The sequence below is a fragment of the Thamnophis sirtalis genome, unplaced genomic scaffold (assembly GCF_051295495.1).
Source record: "Thamnophis sirtalis isolate CommonGarterSnake01/CBP01778 unplaced genomic scaffold, rThaSir2_p1.2 scaffold_3, whole genome shotgun sequence".
Lineage (NCBI taxonomy): Eukaryota > Metazoa > Chordata > Lepidosauria > Squamata > Natricidae > Thamnophis > Thamnophis sirtalis.
The window spans coordinates 69,308,818-69,326,094 of NW_028261383.1; the positions used below are offsets into that span (position 1 = coordinate 69,308,818).

Below are 17,277 nucleotides of genomic sequence, written 5' to 3' on the forward strand. Positions count from 1 at the left end.
TTGTTAATTAAATAATATTAAAAGAACAATGTTGCACAGAATTCACGTTCAAACTGTCCAATTTGAATAAAGGGGGCCACATCAAATGTCCTTTCAATGCACCTTTATCAAAGGTCATCTCACCGATTCATCTTTAATTCCACTAGATGGCGTATTTACAAAAACAAAACAAAGAAATCACTTCTCCGAATTATCTCAACAAACTTTAGAGCTCATCTTCTAGGCTTTGAAAGTGTGTTGTTTATTTTAATATCGCGTTGTGATTTTTTTAAAAAATTGATCACTGGTTTGAAGGCAAAGGATCCCCCCACCCCCCCCACCCACCCCCGCCAACTACCAAAATGTGATTAGAGGTATAGACTGAAATAAACGTGGCAACAGGCAGGCAAGGAGAGAATAAGTAAGCACTTGGCGCCTGGTTTATACAGTAGAGATTTAGAGAGACTTAAAGCGACAGTCAGTCACCAGCAAAAGTTTCTGCAGCCAGGATGAACTCTCTATGCAAGGCAAGGGATTCTAAACTGGAAAAGAATTCCACTTTCCCCGCCTCCCAGCCTTGACCGGCGGAGAAGACGGGAGCGGAGGACCTGCAGCTTATACACGGTGTTTTGCGGACGCGGACTTCTGCAGTTGTAAGAGCTCATATTCGAAAGAAGAATGGAATTCTAAGCATTCGCCAAGTGCTGCTTTTGTCCCGACTCTGTCAAACCGGACGAAACTTTCATTCTGGTTGACCTGTTTGGTTCATCCGAGACGAGAGCAGTTCTCGTGGACCGAGGCTATTTCTGTTCTGCGTCCCCCCCCCTTTCAAAACCATTTACCCCACCGCATCTCCGCCCGATTGTTCCCATGTGGCCAATCCTCCCTCCTGCGTGTGCGATAAGGAAATCGGCCTCCGAATAGAATCATCCCCGGAGCTGCGTCCCACGGTTAGCATCATATAAAAGCCCGGGTCAGCGACGCCGGTGGCCGGGCGGTCTCTCCGGAGCGCAGGGCGGGAAAGCGGAGCAAAAGGAGTGGGGAGGCAGCTCCGGCGCTTAAGACCAGAGGGCAGATAGTCAAAAGAAAAAAGCGACCCCCCCTCATCCCGAGCCAAGAGAGGGGCCGAGCCAAGAGGGAGGGGACCCAAAGTCAATGGGAATCGGGGGGGGGGGGCTGGTGGCCTCAGTGGGGCTCCAAGCTTAAAGGTGGGTCCGGAGACATCCTAGGTCCAAAGGGGAAACGCCAGAGGGGATTCGACACGCTCAAGCAGCAGCGCCACGATCCGCACCTGCGTGACACCCGGCCCACGGCAGCTCTTTGGCTCTCAGGGCCACAAAGAATCCCGCGCGGGATACCGGACTGACTGCAGTTGTGAGCGCCGGTAGGGAGGGGGGAGAAATGAATCAGTCAGAGAGTTACCTAAACAAAACCAGGGAAGCAGTGAAAGTCTTTTGCTTTGAGTGCTGTTGTCCGAGAGCTCTGGCAGCAGCGGCATATAGGCAGTGGCTGATTAAGGCTAACTGGTGTCCTAAGCACTGACAAATCTTGGTGCCCCCCTCCATTGTACATACTGTACAAATCTTCATTGGATTCCCCCCTTTCTTTCTCAACTTTGTGGTGTCCCCCTTTGGTCCTGGTGCCCTAAGGACGTGCTTAGTCCGCTTAATGGTTAATAAAACACTGCATATAGGACCTTAAAGCAGGGGTCCCCAAACTTGGCCACTTTAAGACTTGTGGACTTCAACTCCCAGAATTCTCCAGCCAGCATAGGAGTTGAAGTCCACAAGTCTTATAGTGGCCAAGTTTGAAGACCTCCTGACCTAAAGGGTCCCGAAAGTCAGGCTTTCGGCACCGGCGCGAACAAAACTGACTTCAAACTTCCTAAGGTTGCGTTTCGCGGCGCTGCCGCTGATGCCACCTCCCTCCCACCTCCCCTCCCCTCCCCGCCCTTTAGTGAGGAGGTGCGACGCATATTGCGGGCGTGTGTGGGTGAAACCGAAGCAAAGCAAGAGATAGGCGCTGCCAAGTTAGGCACAGGCTTCAGCCATCCAAGAGGAACCCCCTACTAACTTCAGGCTTCCAGGTGCTTCGCGCGCAGAAGGTGGTGGTTGTTTTTTCCCCTGCAGGGCGCGCGCGCGCTCCTAAGCAGGTAGAAGCCGCGGGTCCATTGCCAGGGGAAGGCGCGCTCCTCTCCTCTCCCTCCCCCCCCCCCAAGGCGTGAGAAAATCGGTCAGGTTTTGGGACAGTTTCAGAAACAGGAGAGAGGGATGGAGGGAGCAGGGAGAGGCGCCAACCTGAACCGGCAGAAGACAGTGGAGCTGGATAAAGGGAAGCTCGCCGTCAGAATCAGAAGCCAAGAAAAACTGGGTCTCGCTTAGAGGAGGCGGCGGAGGCGGACTGGCTCCCGTTGCGGGGCGAAGGAAGTGAGGATCGATAAGAGACATCGAATCCCTGTTTAGGACTTAGAGAACTGTTTCTCGGATGCCCCCCTTTTTTGCTGCAGGAATTCAAGGGCAAGAGAGAAACGAAGCCACTTTCCACAGGATCCTTGATTGTGATGGCTTTGGGGGCAAGGCGGGAGAAGAAGGCGAACAGGTGATCCAGTGCGCGGTTTCTTTATCCCGCTTCCAACCCTCGCCCCCACCCCAAACCAGTTGACTCCTTTCCCTTCCCACCACCCCCACCACCCCACCCGGGCTGGACTACTCCCTCCTTTGGAGAACACGCCCCGGTATGTTGAAGGAGAGAGAAAAGCGTTCGAGACACTAAAGGCTGAACCTGCGGGGAAAATTCTCTCGAGTTGCTGCTGCCGCCGTCGCCGCCGAAGGGAGAGAGAGAGACCTTTCCATCCTTTCCCCGCGCGCGCGCGAGCGAGCGAGCTTTCCAGGGCTACGTGTGACAGGCATACAAATCCGGGATCGAGAGGGAGCGAAGAGAGAGACCCAGTGGAGGGCGATGGTGATTGCCTCTTGGGATTTACAAACACACACCGCTCGCTCCGGGTGGCTCCGAGCACAGGAGGGCTGGACTGTTTTGTCTGAGCTACTTTGACCTGGCGTTGCACTGTCTGAGGCACCGAGGAATCCACCAGGGCGCAAGAGAGCGTGTAGGGGGGCAGGCGTTATTATTACTATCCGTGTTATTTTAAATACACTTACAAAAAAAAGGCATAACTTTCTCATGTTGATCTGAAAACCAACGACGATCGAGGAATATGAACAGGAAAACCAGGCGCTGGATATTCCACATCTTTATGAGCCTAGGGATTGTCTATATCAAAATAGGGTAAGTCTCTTCTTCTCTCTGTCCTTCCCTCCCTCTTTCTCCCTCTCTCTCCCTCTCTCTCCCTCTCTCTCCCTCTCCCTCTCTTTCTCTCTCCCTCTCTCTTTCTCTCCCTCCCTCCCCCTATCTCTTTCTCTCTCCCCACCCCCCATTTTTAAAGGCAAACACGCTGCGGTGGCTCAACCTGTCCAGACCTGCGCTAGCATTTAACTCGGGGGGGGGGGGAGTCTGAAAGGGTTCTCTCTCCGTCTCTCTCGCTCGCTCGCTCCAGGGTGAGGCGACTATTTTTGCTGCTCTCGTCCCCAGCGAAATTCTAAATGTGCGTAAGCCCTGGGGAAAGGCGAAAGTCCTCGCCTGGCCAGACGAGAGACATGACCAGAATGGCAATGAGCGCCAGGCCAGGGGAAACAGGCGATTTAGGGCAGGATCCGCGGACCTTGGTCCTTTTTACCCTTTCTCGGTGTTATCGGCCTGGCCAATGGGGGGCCTGGACCGAGTCCTGCCTTTGGTACCCAGAAAAGGAACTGGGCAGCGCTCTGAGTCTGGCCACTGACTCCGCGTTATCTCACGTGCCACGGCTAAGTTTCAGAACTGAACCTGCATCCACGAGCCGAACTATTTCTGTGCGAAGGTCGCTCAAGCTGAAACCCCGCGCAGATTCTTTGGGCTCGTTCAGCACTCCCCGGGGAGCTGCGGGATCTCGGGCCCTACTTTGATTCTTTTTCCCACCGGCGGCGGCGGGCTGAACAGGTCACCCCAGCGCGCTTCCAACTGCGCGCACAAAAGTAACCTGGTTACCTGTAACCAGCTCCCAGTCATTTCAGAGGCTCCCGTTTGTAACTTCGCCGCGCCCAGGTTACTTGCGTTCTTCCCGTTCAAAGAACCCGCCTACCAAGTGCCGCGGAAAGAAAGCACCCAGCCGTAGGAGTTCACGGCCAGGGTTAGGGAAGAGCCTCCCCGCCCCCGCTTTGGGACCGTCGGAACAAATCCTGTTGGGAAAGCCAGCTCGCCAAGGGGCGCCTACTACTTGCCCCGCTGGCCAGGCTTGGGGATCATCTGCCAGGTGCGTGGGAGGAGACCTACTGCTCGCGGTGGGGGGGGTCGAGGCAAGGGAAAGGCAGTGGAATTCCTACGCGCCGATGTTTGGAAGGGGGTTAGAAGTAGGATCCTGACCACTCTCCCCCTCCCTGCAGTCTATGCCTAGATGGGTTGCTAGTTGTCTTAAATGTAAAGGGAGGCCAGGAGGATGGTCACACATTGGCACCTCTCTCTTCCTCTCTCTTTCTCAATCCTGTAAGCAGGACCCAATCCTGTAAGCCCCCTTCTTCCCACTAGCGTCTTTCAAATACTCTGGGCTACCATTTCCCTCCAGTTCCCAGTCGCGATTCGTTGCATCTGGAGGGCCCCCGGTTGGGGAAGTCCGGAATAAGAGAGAGAGCGAGAGAGAGAGAGAGCACCCCCACCCACCCACCCGCCGCACGAGGAGATTGGGAGAGAGAAGGGAGGCGAGGCTCTCCTCCCTGTTAAATTGACCCAACTCCTTTTTTCAGCGCCGTAGTCCGGAGGGACAGCGGACGCCAGCAGACGAAGCAGCGCTGTACTGGTGTTCTTGGCCGCGGGGGGGGCTGGTGGAACAAAAATGATGCTTCTGGCTCTGCTCGAGTAGGTGCCGGATAGTTTTAGAGAACACTTGTTACCGAGGGCGCCGGAGAACAAAAGGGGGGGGAGGGAGGGAGGGCGGGCGGGCCGGTTCAGTGCCCCCTTACCGATTTCTGCGAGGGTGGGTGTGGGGGTGGTTAGAAATTCCCCCGCCCTTTCCCCCACTCTTAGGCTTGCTGAAAGCTTTGCTCTCTAGACAATCGGTGGAATAAGCGGCTGTCGAGGCTTGATGGGCAGATGAGCCGCTCGGAGGGCTTAAGCGGCATCCGGGCGGGCTTTGATGTTGAGAAACCTGCCACTTCCAGTTCGTACCGAGGGACGCCCCAAAAGAAGAAGCCTTTTAGAGAATCGATTGATCCCGACTCGGATGAGAGGATTCATGATCGCTCTTCTCCCTCCCTCCCTCTCCTTTTCTTCTTAGGGGTCTTTCTTCAGTCGTGGCTTTGGGAGCCAGTATCATCTGTAATAAAATCCCGGGACTGGCTCCAAGGCAGAGAGCTATCTGTCAGAGCAGACCCGATGCCATCATCGTGATCGGGGAAGGCTCCCAAATGGGAATCAACGAGTGTCAATTCCAGTTTCGCAATGGCCGGTGGAACTGCTCCGCCTTGGGAGAGAGGACCGTCTTTGGAAAAGAGCTGAAAGTGGGTATGTTACCTCCTCCTTATAAGCTGTTCCAGGGGTGAGCCTGAAATCCGCTCAAAGAAGAGTCACTAGCTGGGGAAATCATGGAGCAGGTCCAACTGTTCCGGGAAGTTACTTTCAGGGGTAGTTCCAAAACCTGGCTTTCTTCGCAAACATATATACAAGGCGTGGCCTTTAGAAAAGTTGTCATTGGGACTTCACTCCCAAGCTTCCCTTTAAAAAAAAGTTTTTCTCCCAACTTTAAAACTTCAAAAAAGTTTTAAGAGTCCAAGATAAGTTGTGTCCAAACTGTAAGGCTACAGCTGACACTCTCAATGTGTGGCCCTCCAGATGCTCCTGAATTTCTGCTGATATTAAGTCTAGTATCTATCACTTAACCATTTTGATTGGATGTCAGGAATGATAATAGAGCAGCATCTGGAGAACTGATTACAGGTCCCCCACTCTTAAGACAAGGGAATAGATCTCCCTGATCCCTGGTATCTCCAAATAAATATGGTTAGGATTGAAATGATGCTATTAATTTGCTTTTGGCTCAGGTTTGCACATTTTTTTTTTGGGGGGGGGGTCAATTTTGTGGCCATGATGCACTTAGAGAGAAAGCCATTAAAGTATCACTGACAAAATTCAAGCCATGCATGCTTTTCAATCACATCACCAACCAGTTTCTAATAATACTGAAAGATACAGAAGTTCTCTGTGTGAAAATGCCATGTAAACTTGGCACGTTGAATGTAACAGAACTTTTCATAGTCTTTGTGTGAGACATATAAACATCCTTCCAGCTAATGGACATTTCAAATTTGCAGTCCAGAATCTTAAAATGCAGGAAGGGAGTGGGGGTGAGAAATGGTGTAAATATCATGTGAAAATAATCTGAAACTCTTGATCAGCCAAAATAGTTTTTTTTAAATACTCTTTAATTAATTAGAAATAGAATCAGATTTTAATGAAATAGTAGATGACAGTATTGATCTTTAAGTTGCCTATTATATAGTGGTTTAATTGTCGATACATATTTAAGAACAGTCCTATACCTCGGAAAATATCAATTTGCTTTTTCTCTTTTCTGAAAGATTGCTTATTTATTCTTGTTGTTTGACTTGGAAGTCTTTGAAGTAGATATCTGCCACTTTTGTCCAAAAAACTTTTCATTCAAGGAGGTTGATTCTTGAATCATAACAGCAGCCTAGGTCCATCAGTAGGAATTAATTAATTAATTAATGCTGAATAAGGAGTGATTACATTTGCAAATGTCAAACATTTATTTGATATCCAATTCAGCAAAATTCTGAAAGTTTCACAATAGATAACATTTGAATAAATAGGAAGGTCCCAAATATAGATGAACATTGAAATTTGAGGACTTGTATGTGTTTGTCATCAATAAATACCAATAGTTATTCTGTATAGTCTTCTATATGAAATAGTTAAGCTCTTTCAAAAACTAAGTGCACTTTTTTGTATACAAATGTGAACTAGTTTGGGACACAGGACAAATGTTCTTAAACAGATGTTCTTTGAATATATTTGATGATTAGGCTGCAATACCCATGATTTCCACCTAGGTGGATCAAATATAGTAGCCATGTATGATGGGAAGGTATTTGAAAGGTACTGTCATAGGGAAGGGGCTATCTGGTGCTCCTAACTAGGATTTATTTGTGTTTATTTTTTTCATTATTATACAACTGAAAGTTTAACTTTAGAAAGTCAATGGATATATTTCAACACTAGTGTATGGCTATCTTTGGAGAAGTGTTTCTATTTGTATTGACTTGCAGCCAGTGAGTCTTGAATTCCACCAAAATGCATCTACAGGTTGTCCTTGACTTATGACCACAATAAATCAGATTTTTTGTTGCTAAGCAAGGTGGTTTTTAAGTGACTTGCATTCAATTTTATGACCTTCAGCGAATCACTATAGTTTTAAAGTGAATCACACAACCATCAAGTTTTCCCTGCTGACTTTGCTTGTTGGAAGCTGGGTGAGAAGGTCACAGATGCGATTACATGACCCTGGAATGCTTCAGCCTTCATAAATACATGAACTTTTTTTTCATACCATCGTGACTTCAAATAGTCACTAAATGAATGGTTATAAGTTGAGAATTATATGCACTTCATTTACTATCAACTTATTCACTGAAAAGTAGTAGTCTATTGGGTTATAGTTAGTGGTGAAATTCATTTTTTTTTACTACTGGTTCTGTGGGCGTGGCTTGGTGGGAATGGCAGGGGAAGGATACTGCAAAATCTCCATTCCCTCCCCACTCCTGGGGAAGGATATTGCAAAATTTCCATTCCCTCCACATTCCTGGGGGAAGGATACTGCAAAATCTCCATTCCCTGCCCACTCCTGGGATGGGTATTGCAAAATCTCCATTCCCACCCCACTCCTGGGGAAGGATATTGCAAAATCTCCATTCCCTCCCCACTCCTGGGATGGGTATTGCAAAATCTCCATTCCCTCCCCACTCCTGGGGAAAGATACTGCAAAATCTCCATTCCCTCCCCACACCTTGGGGAAGGATATTGCAAAATTTCCATTCCTACCCCACTCCTGGGGAAGGATATTGCAAAATCTCCATTCCCTCCCCACTCCTGGGGAAGGATATTGCAAAATTTCCATTCCCTCCACATTCCTGGGGGAAGGATACTGCAAAATCTCCATTCCCTGCCCACTCCTGGGATGGGTATTGCAAAATCTCCATTCCCACCCCACTCCTGGGGAAGGATATTGCAAAATCTCCATTCCCTCCCCACTCTTGGGATGGGTATTGCAAAATCTCCATTCCCTCCCCACTCCTGGGGAAAGATACTGCAAAATCTCCATTCCCTCCCCACACCTTGGGGAAGGATATTGCAAAATTTCCATTCCTACCCCACTCCTGGGGAAGGATATTGCAAAATCTCCATTCCCTCCACACTCCTGGGGGAAGGATATTGCAAAATCTCCATTCCCTCCCCACTCCTGGGATGGGTATTGCAAAATCTCCATTCCCACCCCACTCCTGGGTAAGGATACTGCAAAATCTCAATTCCCACCCTACTCCTGGGTAAGGATATTACAAAATCTCCATTCCCACCCCACTCTGGGGCGAGCCAGAGGTGGTATGTGCTGGTTCTCCAAACTACTCAAAATTTCTGCTACCGGTTCTCCAGAACCTGTCAGAACCTGCTGCATTTCTCCCCTCGTTATAGTCCTATATACCTGCAAAAAATAATTCTATACTTTTATGCTTCTGAATAGATAGCATGGATGCTACTTGTGCTAGTGCCACTTTTAAAGGAAGAATGTAGGTTTAAAAATCATAGCTGAAAAAAATTTCAGATTTTCCTTAGTATTTCCATTGCAATTAATGACAACTATCGCCAATGATTATTTTTTCGTGTAACAAAGCTCCTTTTTGAGTACACCTGAGTTAAGGAATTCCTTGAGAGCATCTCCATTCTTTTCTCTTTAGACGTGAGGTGTATTTGTTTGCTGTCCATGATTTCAGCCACTTTTTCACTCATGAATAATCAGGTGGATGCATTGACTTTCTTTATTTGATAATTTAGCCTCCTCCCATCAATTTAGCATATGAGAAACATAATTATACAATGACTTCATTTTAAATGTGATGAAGCCGCAATTCAATCATTCCATGGTTTGTAACACCAAAAGATTCCTGGTGTGTTACTTTCAACTGACAACAAGACATGCTAAGGGCATGGTTCCAAACATGTAATCGTATGATGCTTTTAATCCTTTATTCACAGCTGTTATTTCTAACAGATATGACATGCTTGCATCTATGTCCTCAGATTTAAGTATTCTTGGAAAGAAGCCAGTCAAAGTTCAAAGAGGATTTGGGAGAAAGAACATTGGCAGAGTCCTATAGTAGCCTAGGGGGCACAATATAAAGGCAACACTATGAGGACAATGTGTCTAAGATGCATGTTGCTTTGATTTGCTGGAAGAACTGATCCAGACCCATTTAGTCTTAATTCACCAATACTTAGATGTGCATTAAAGGTATTACAGTACTGTGAACGGTGTTTGTTCCTTATATGCTGAAACTATTGTACTAAGGACAGCCTAAGAATACTTTGGCAAGTTTATCTTAAATAGATGTATGAATACTCCAAATTGCAACAGAGGTTTAAGATCTTCCTGATTTCTGAAGTCATGCTTTATCTTTCAAGTAGATAGTTCCAGGTTCACCAATATAACATTTCTGTTTTTTGTAGAAAAACTCTTCAGAATAGTTGCACTCATTAAAATATTTTAAAAATATCTTCATGTATCTGTCTTGTGATTTAGGAGCTCGGATCGATAGCCTTGTATATGTATATGTTACAATTATATTTTTTATGGTTAACATATATATTTGGGTCCTAGAAAATACTGCTAGAGTGGAAGGTGAAAGGCTTGGAGTTTGTTAGGAACTAGCAGCTATTGGGAATAGTGTGAAGATTATCACCTACTTGACTAACTCTCAGCTATAAGTGAAAGGAAGTTCCCTGTCGCCCTTTGAAGAACTTGGAACTATCGAATAATGCAAATACTTTCCAAGTTATTAAGGTATAGCATAACCATGGGGCTGCTATAACATCTCTGAAGATTTGGAGAAACACAACCTAATTCTGAACCATCACCACCTCAATACAAATAAACAGGCTTGTATTCTTTATAGGAACCAATCTTTCATTCCTGTCAGATCGGTTCCCAATTTTTTATTCCTTTTACATCTTTCTTAAGCATTCATACAGTTGAAAATTAGCCTAGGATCACTGTGATTCTGATGATACCATCAGACTCTTTGCTGCCTTGTCGTGAGATTGTCCCAGGATTTTGTGGATGTACAGTACATTCATCATAACCTCATTCCTAGCATAATGCATAATCTGGCATCTTCAGTTGCCTGATTTGTTCAGTTTTCACTAAATGTGAGTTACCTCCTGCTTAAGGAGCATAAAATGGCTATTAGGGATCCATCTGGGCCCTAACCCCTCAGGCTAGAAAAGTATAACCTCTAATTAGCAGTTAATTAAAGATAAAAAAACCTTTCCTTGACAGCAAATTTTAAAAGAGCTTCCAAAGATATCAGTGGAAAGTGTCTAAAGCACGAAGGGTTGTTGAAGAATGGGATGTTGTTCATTCTTAATGCAGCATCCCTTTGAAAAAAAATCTGCTCACCTGCACTATATTGTATTATTGAGTAAAAAGAGCTACAGGTGTTGTGATGTACAATCACAACTAAGATTAGAATCTCAGTTGCTAAGCAAGTTGGCTGCTACATGAGTTGTGACTAATTTTTGCTATGGTTTAAAAGCAAATCACTGTAGCTAAGTGAATCAAATGGTCATTGAAATGAATCCAGTTTTCCACATTGCTTATAGGAAATCAGTGGGGGAGGTTGTAAATGGTGATCACATGACACCGGGATGCTCTATCTATCATAAATACACGCCAGTTGTTAAGTGCCTGAATTTTGATCATGTGACCATGTGGAATGGATACTATGACAGTCATAAATGCAAGACTGGGTGTAAGTTACTTTTTTCAGTGCCATTGTAACTTTGAATGTTCACTAAATAAATCATTGTAAGTTGAGGACTACCTACATTTGAATTTTGGCCTATGTATGTGTGTGATTTAAATAATCACAGTAGAGAATCTTCAAATACATTTTCTGACTATTTCAAAGACAATCCTTGGCATCTTGCTGCATAATCCTTCCTTGCCCCAAAATATGTTTTCCAAGTGGATTTATTTTAAAAAAAACCCCAAAAGATACAGAAATCAGAAACTGGTAATCTTTCAAGCTTGGTCTCTATTTTTAGATGGGTTTTCTGAGTTTTTGAACATTAAAAACATTTTCATCATCTCTGATGCCTGCAGATGAAACCCATTTTGGTTAGAAACAGGGATATGTGAGGCAGCTGGACTTGCTTCAAGGAACCTTTCTTATGATGTGGAAGGAACCAAGTTGAGCGAGAAGTGTCACTAGACAGTTTTTCCCAGTGGTTGACATGTACAGAAGCCTCTGTCAGCCACCGGAACCAAAGATGAGGCCTGACAGTGACATGAAAGGAATCAACATGGCTGCTGATTTATAAGTATGTATCAGTATGTCTTCACTGGTCAAACAGCTCCAAAGGGGTTCTTCATGCCTTGAAATAAAGCTTTCTTAACTGCCTTAGAAAATCCTAATACACAGATTGAAAAAGTAGAACAATGGTAGGAACATTATGAGTTATGTAAGTCACTCAATAATCCAGGGTTTTTAATGTTCATTTTGTGAGTCAGGGTCAGAGGAGAAAAGTGTACCTTGCAGAATTACCCAATAGAATAGAATTCTTTATTGGCCAAGTGTGATTGGACACACAAGGAATTTGTCTTTGGTGCATATGCTCTTAGTGTACATAAAAAGACAAGATGCTGTTAGCCAATCCTTGATTGGGCTGAGACTGATGGATGGGGTTGGGCAAGGAACTGAAGGTAATTGCAGGAGCAGTGCATTTATTGAGTGAAGAACTTTGTGATATACTTGCAGTATTCTATGTGATATACCTATAACACTACAAGGCATGTTTCTCCTGACATCTCACCCTTCCTAAATAAAGGTTTCACCTTCTCAAGCTAGGCAATTGGCATTCAACTGCTCAAAAGTTTGACTGAGCAGTTAGGGCACAAAAATATAGTAGGATATATAAATGTGGCCTTCGTAAATTCTTTTCCAAATATACCACTTATTTTTCAATGAATAAGCCTGGAATGTAGAGAATACAGTTGAATGGGAATTATGGACAGTTCTATATTTTCAAAACAAATTAAGTTCCTAACCAATCAATATAGATTATGTTCTTGTTCCTTGATTTATCTTTTGACTGATCAGAAATACCTCATGACTAATGTCAGACATTCTTGTGTAACTTGATCAGCATCTTAGAAATCAACCATTAACTGAAGATCTAATTAACTGACTTTATGACCAGATATTTTATTATTAAACATGCAATTCAGCCTGTAATCTGTTATTCCATGAAGACATCCTGATTCAAGAGAATTTTTGAAATTTAAAATTTAAATATTATATAAAGTATTTTGTGTTAGCTGATGAAGAAAATAGCTAATCAAAATTATGGAAATAAAGTGAGTTTTAAACTATAGCCAAATATATCCATTTTTCTCCATCCATATGCAAAAGTTGCTCTTCACAGAGTCTAATATGGTCTCTTGGAAGGCTCCTAAAGTTGAATGCTTGAAGGGTTGCAGATCAATTGCAGAGTCCTGTTTTGTTTGTTGGACAAATCCCAGGTTTAATTTCTATCCTAACTGGTTGTGGTTGGAAAGGACTCCAGTCTTTAATTCTATGCACAGCAGACATAGACACTGCTGATATGAATAGACAAATGCTTTTTGATTCAGTGAAGGTACTTTTCAAGTTTCTAGTCTTTTCTGAACAAATCATGTGCTTAACTGTATGCATATATATTGCATTGTGGCTTTGCCCATCCCTGAAAAATAGCTGTGGATGTTCATAACCTGATATTAGACTAATCCAAAAGCCCATTTAATAAATAAAAAGAACCAGGCAAATCTAGCTAGCTTTAAGCTTGAGGATTGATCGTTATGTTACAAATGAAAAGATACAAAGGGGAAAAAATGTCTGTGGGAATTTTGCTTCTACTCCTCACTGAGGATGATTGTGTTAGATTTATAAATGATTCCATGGTTTTTAGGGCACCCAAAACACCCAAAACTGGCTTCCCAATGAAAAGTGCAGTGGGAGGATGAAATCCTGCCTCATTTTACATGCATGTAGTGTGTTTGACACATGTTAAAAGGGGATGAAGCTTCAACTGCCTGCTTGTGTTCTCCCTTTTGAAGCCAGTGACCATTACTTTGGATGCCTCTGATGCCTTTAAAAACTCTTTTAAAGATAAAGAAAGATATTTCTTTAAGGACAGAAATGCAAGATTAAAATCTATTCCAATTAATTATAAATCACACTGATGAAATTCTAAATTAATTTATTTTATAATGACATGCTTTCAGCAGAATATTATATGATAACCTATTAGCATTTGATGGATATTGTTAACCAATGTTATTAGAATAATTGACCTCGGATGTGGGTCATATACTTACAGTAAATTATTAAGGAAAGTTTAATTACCATTGAAATTCATCATACCATTCACTATTTGGGTTCGATTTACAAAGTTGGATTGCAATTCCTGATTGATATGAAAATCACTACTTATATCTAGACACAGTCAACACTGAGTGTAATGAATGAGTAGAATGGGTTATACTGTGGTCCAGTACTGATAATAATATACAGAATAAAACTTATCTTGCCCCATTGCACCAGATGTCAGCATCTGTATCATGTAGCGTAATTTAAAAGCATCTATTCTATATCATATAGCGTATTTGTAAAACATAATTCACCCTAGGAACTCTTTGCACTAGGAATGCCAATCTGTGTCTTAAATAAATAACGATATAATAGATTGTAACACTAGTTAGTTTAAATCAAATGGATACACATAACATCCTAATATCCTGTTTGGTATACTTGAAATAGCATGGTCAAGGACACTCTCAAAATTTAGATGTTCACAAATCTGCATGAATGAATGTAAAATGATAGGCTCTTGTGGTATAACAATTTAAATGGCTCTGATTTCATCAATTACTTTATTCTTAATAAGATGTGTACATGTGATGAATGTACTGAGACAGCACCTGATATATCAATGTGAAGCTTGCCATAAGGGAAAGCATAAAATCACCCTAGAACAATCTTAACCGGTCAACTAAAGTGGATGGACAGTCAGTTTTCCTAATGTTTATTTTCAGTCATCGTTATATTAAACCATATTCATTTAAGAAAATCATTGATGATTATCTTTACAATTACAGGAAAAAATTCTGAAAAACCAAACTTAGTTACCTGGGCACTCTGCACTATTATTATTTTCTTCTCTGGGATAAGATTGAGAAATATACTTGTAACAATTTTGAATTAGAATTTTACCAAGCTACATTTCCCAGGAATATGGGAACCAAGACAATATGTGTAAAAGTATTTAGAGTACTGAATATCTGAATTCCCAACTACATTAGGTCAATGTCACTTTTTTTTTGATACACTAGTAATGCTCTTTTTTAAGTAGAGGGATTTTTAAAATGATTATTACCAATCTCTATTTGAGATGATCTTTGTCTTCTTGTTAACTTCTTGTCTCAGTGCAGTTTGACTGCATTTTATATTAACACTTTTAACTACAAAAGTAAGGTCCATTAATCTTTGACATAAGTTGTTGGTGTTTAATTTGAAGACAAAGGAGAAGTCTGAAAAATATTAGAGAAAAGCTGACAGGGAGCAATCCCTCTTAGAAATCATTTAGTATGAAGCTGACCACAGAACCCATTATAAGAGGTCAGGTGGGATAATAAAGAACACGAAACACTCTAGAAAACTTGTTTGGCAATGTACAGAAATAGACTTGTACCATTAAGGTGAAATACAAGAGTTTAAAACATTTGTATATACTGAGGTTATCTATCAGTACATTTTTTATTATATTAATAAAAAATGGCGGGTAAATATATCACCGTTATCAGTTTAAGTTCCCCAACTTTCCATCCAAAAACACTCAATAGCAATAGCACTTAGACTTATATACTGCTTCATATGCTTTTACAGCCCTCTCTAAACGGTTTACAGAGTCAGCATATTTTCCTCAATAATCTGGATCTTCATTTTACCCATTTCGGAAGGATGGAAGGCTGAGTCAACCCTGAGCCTGGTGAGATTCAATCTGCCAAATTGCAGGCACTGGCAGTCAGCAGAAATAGCCTGCAGTACTGCACTCTAACCACTGCACCACGACTCTTTCATTCAAGATAATCAAATAATTCCAATAGTAGAGAATATATGGTTGAGTTACAGGCAGTCCTCAACTTATGACCACAATTACGATTGGAACTTTCATCGCTAAACAAGGTATTTGTAAAGTGAGTCGTGCCCAATTTTACAACCTATTTTGCTGCAGTCATTAAGTAAATCACATGTTTGTGAAGCAAATCTGGCTTTCCCCATTGACTTTGGTTGTCAGAAGCCAGCTCAGAAAGGCATAAATGGTGATCATGTGACCCACATTGGAATCATTATAAATATATGCCAGCTGCCAAACACTTGAAGTTTGATCATGTGACCATGGGGATGCTGCGATGGTTGTAAGAATGAGACCCAGTTGTAAGTCACTTTTTTCATCTCTGTTGTAACTTTGAATGATCACTAAAGAAATGATTGCAATTCAAGGACTATCATATTGGGTTATTGGTGTTCACTTAATGGTTTTAATGCAGACAGTTCAGTGCAGTGATGATGTAGGTTGGTAATGAAACGTCTGCAGGAAACCAATGAAGCTCAGAGAATGAAGAACTCAACAGGGAAATATTTGTAGAAAAAATATTATTTTAGCAAGATTGCTTGTAAATCCTAAATAGACTAAGGTAAATTGCAAAGAAATACACATTTTAGTGGAATGTGTTTTTTTTAAAAATAACCATCAATTTCAGTGAACACGATAGATTTACAAAAACAAGAAACAGAGAAAAAAACAAACTTTACATATTTGCTAAAGAACTAAAACTTTAATATACATGTTACCTGACTGCTTTTTCTTTCTGACTTGTAATACCTGCACAGAGAATAATGAAGTAATGACTGTCAGGAAATAAATATAAGTTTACTTTGATTTCAACAAGAACAAGATAGGCATGTAAATAATTTGTATATATGACATAGGGGGAAAGGTATATTTGCAGTTTTTGTTTTGGCATCCAAAAAAGTTTTCTTTAAAAACACACACACCAAAAAACAGAAGCCAATTTGGAAATTTGGCAGAGAGTATCTAAAAATTAACATGATGCTTTTTGCCAAAGAGTCAATCTTCTAGGCAGTGACTGTCATAGGCAGATAAAAACATTGCCCCAAGGTCACTTTTACAGGAATTTTCATTTCATACCTGCCTTCAAATGTATCTTGTGAGTACATGTTTTAGAGAAACAAAGGATTGCATTACCTGCATTAGAAGAGTTAGGTTCTCTAATGCTGATTAAAGTTCTGCTAAGAGTTTTCTCCAAAAGAAAACACAATTGCACAAAATGTATTCTGATGTCCTAATGGCACAGATAAGTTGAATAGTATCCTTCAGAAGCCATATATCAAGTCAGGATGATTTTGTAATTAAATAGTGACTTTTCTGTGAAAAAGAAGACGTTAAAATGAAGTCAGTGAGCAGTAATATAGCACATTTGCTCTACAATTTTTGCCCATATTGTTCTTCCTGACGGTTATTTCAAAATAATGATATTGGTTGAGTATTATGAGACCTGTAGTTAATCCAGCACTTCCTCTGCAGTTACTCCTCGATTTACAACCACAATTGAGCCCCAAATTTCTGTTGCTAAGTGATGCTTTTGTTAAGTGAATGTTGTAGCATTTTATGACCTTTGTTGCCACAGTCGTTAAGTGAATTGCTGTAGTTATTAAATTAGTAACACGGTTGTTAAGTGAATCTGATTTTCCCATTGAATTTGCTCGTCAGAAAGTTGCAAAAGGTGATCACATGACCCTAGGACACTACATCCGTCATAAACATGAAACAGCTGCCAAGCCTCTGAATTTTGAACGATCA

The 17,277-nt window shown here is 42.3% G+C and overlaps 1 protein-coding gene across 2 annotated transcripts in view; it reads left to right on the forward strand.

The window, feature by feature from the left end:
- The first annotated feature begins 2,709 nt into the window (after nt 1-2,709).
- WNT7A (Wnt family member 7A) overlaps nt 2,710-17,277 on the forward strand; it is a 48,222-nt gene continuing 33,654 nt past the window's right edge. Inside the window, exons 1-2 of one of the 2 annotated variants that reach the window (XM_014056648.2) lie at nt 2,710-3,267; nt 5,345-5,571. In XM_014056648.2, coding sequence (XP_013912123.1) covers nt 3,197-3,267; nt 5,345-5,571 — 298 coding nt within the window. In that variant the 5' untranslated portion in view covers nt 2,710-3,196. Of the gene's footprint in view, nt 3,268-4,830; nt 4,927-5,344; nt 5,572-17,277 lie in introns of those variants that run through there. The other variant, XM_087709083.1, reaches the window with a different exon arrangement.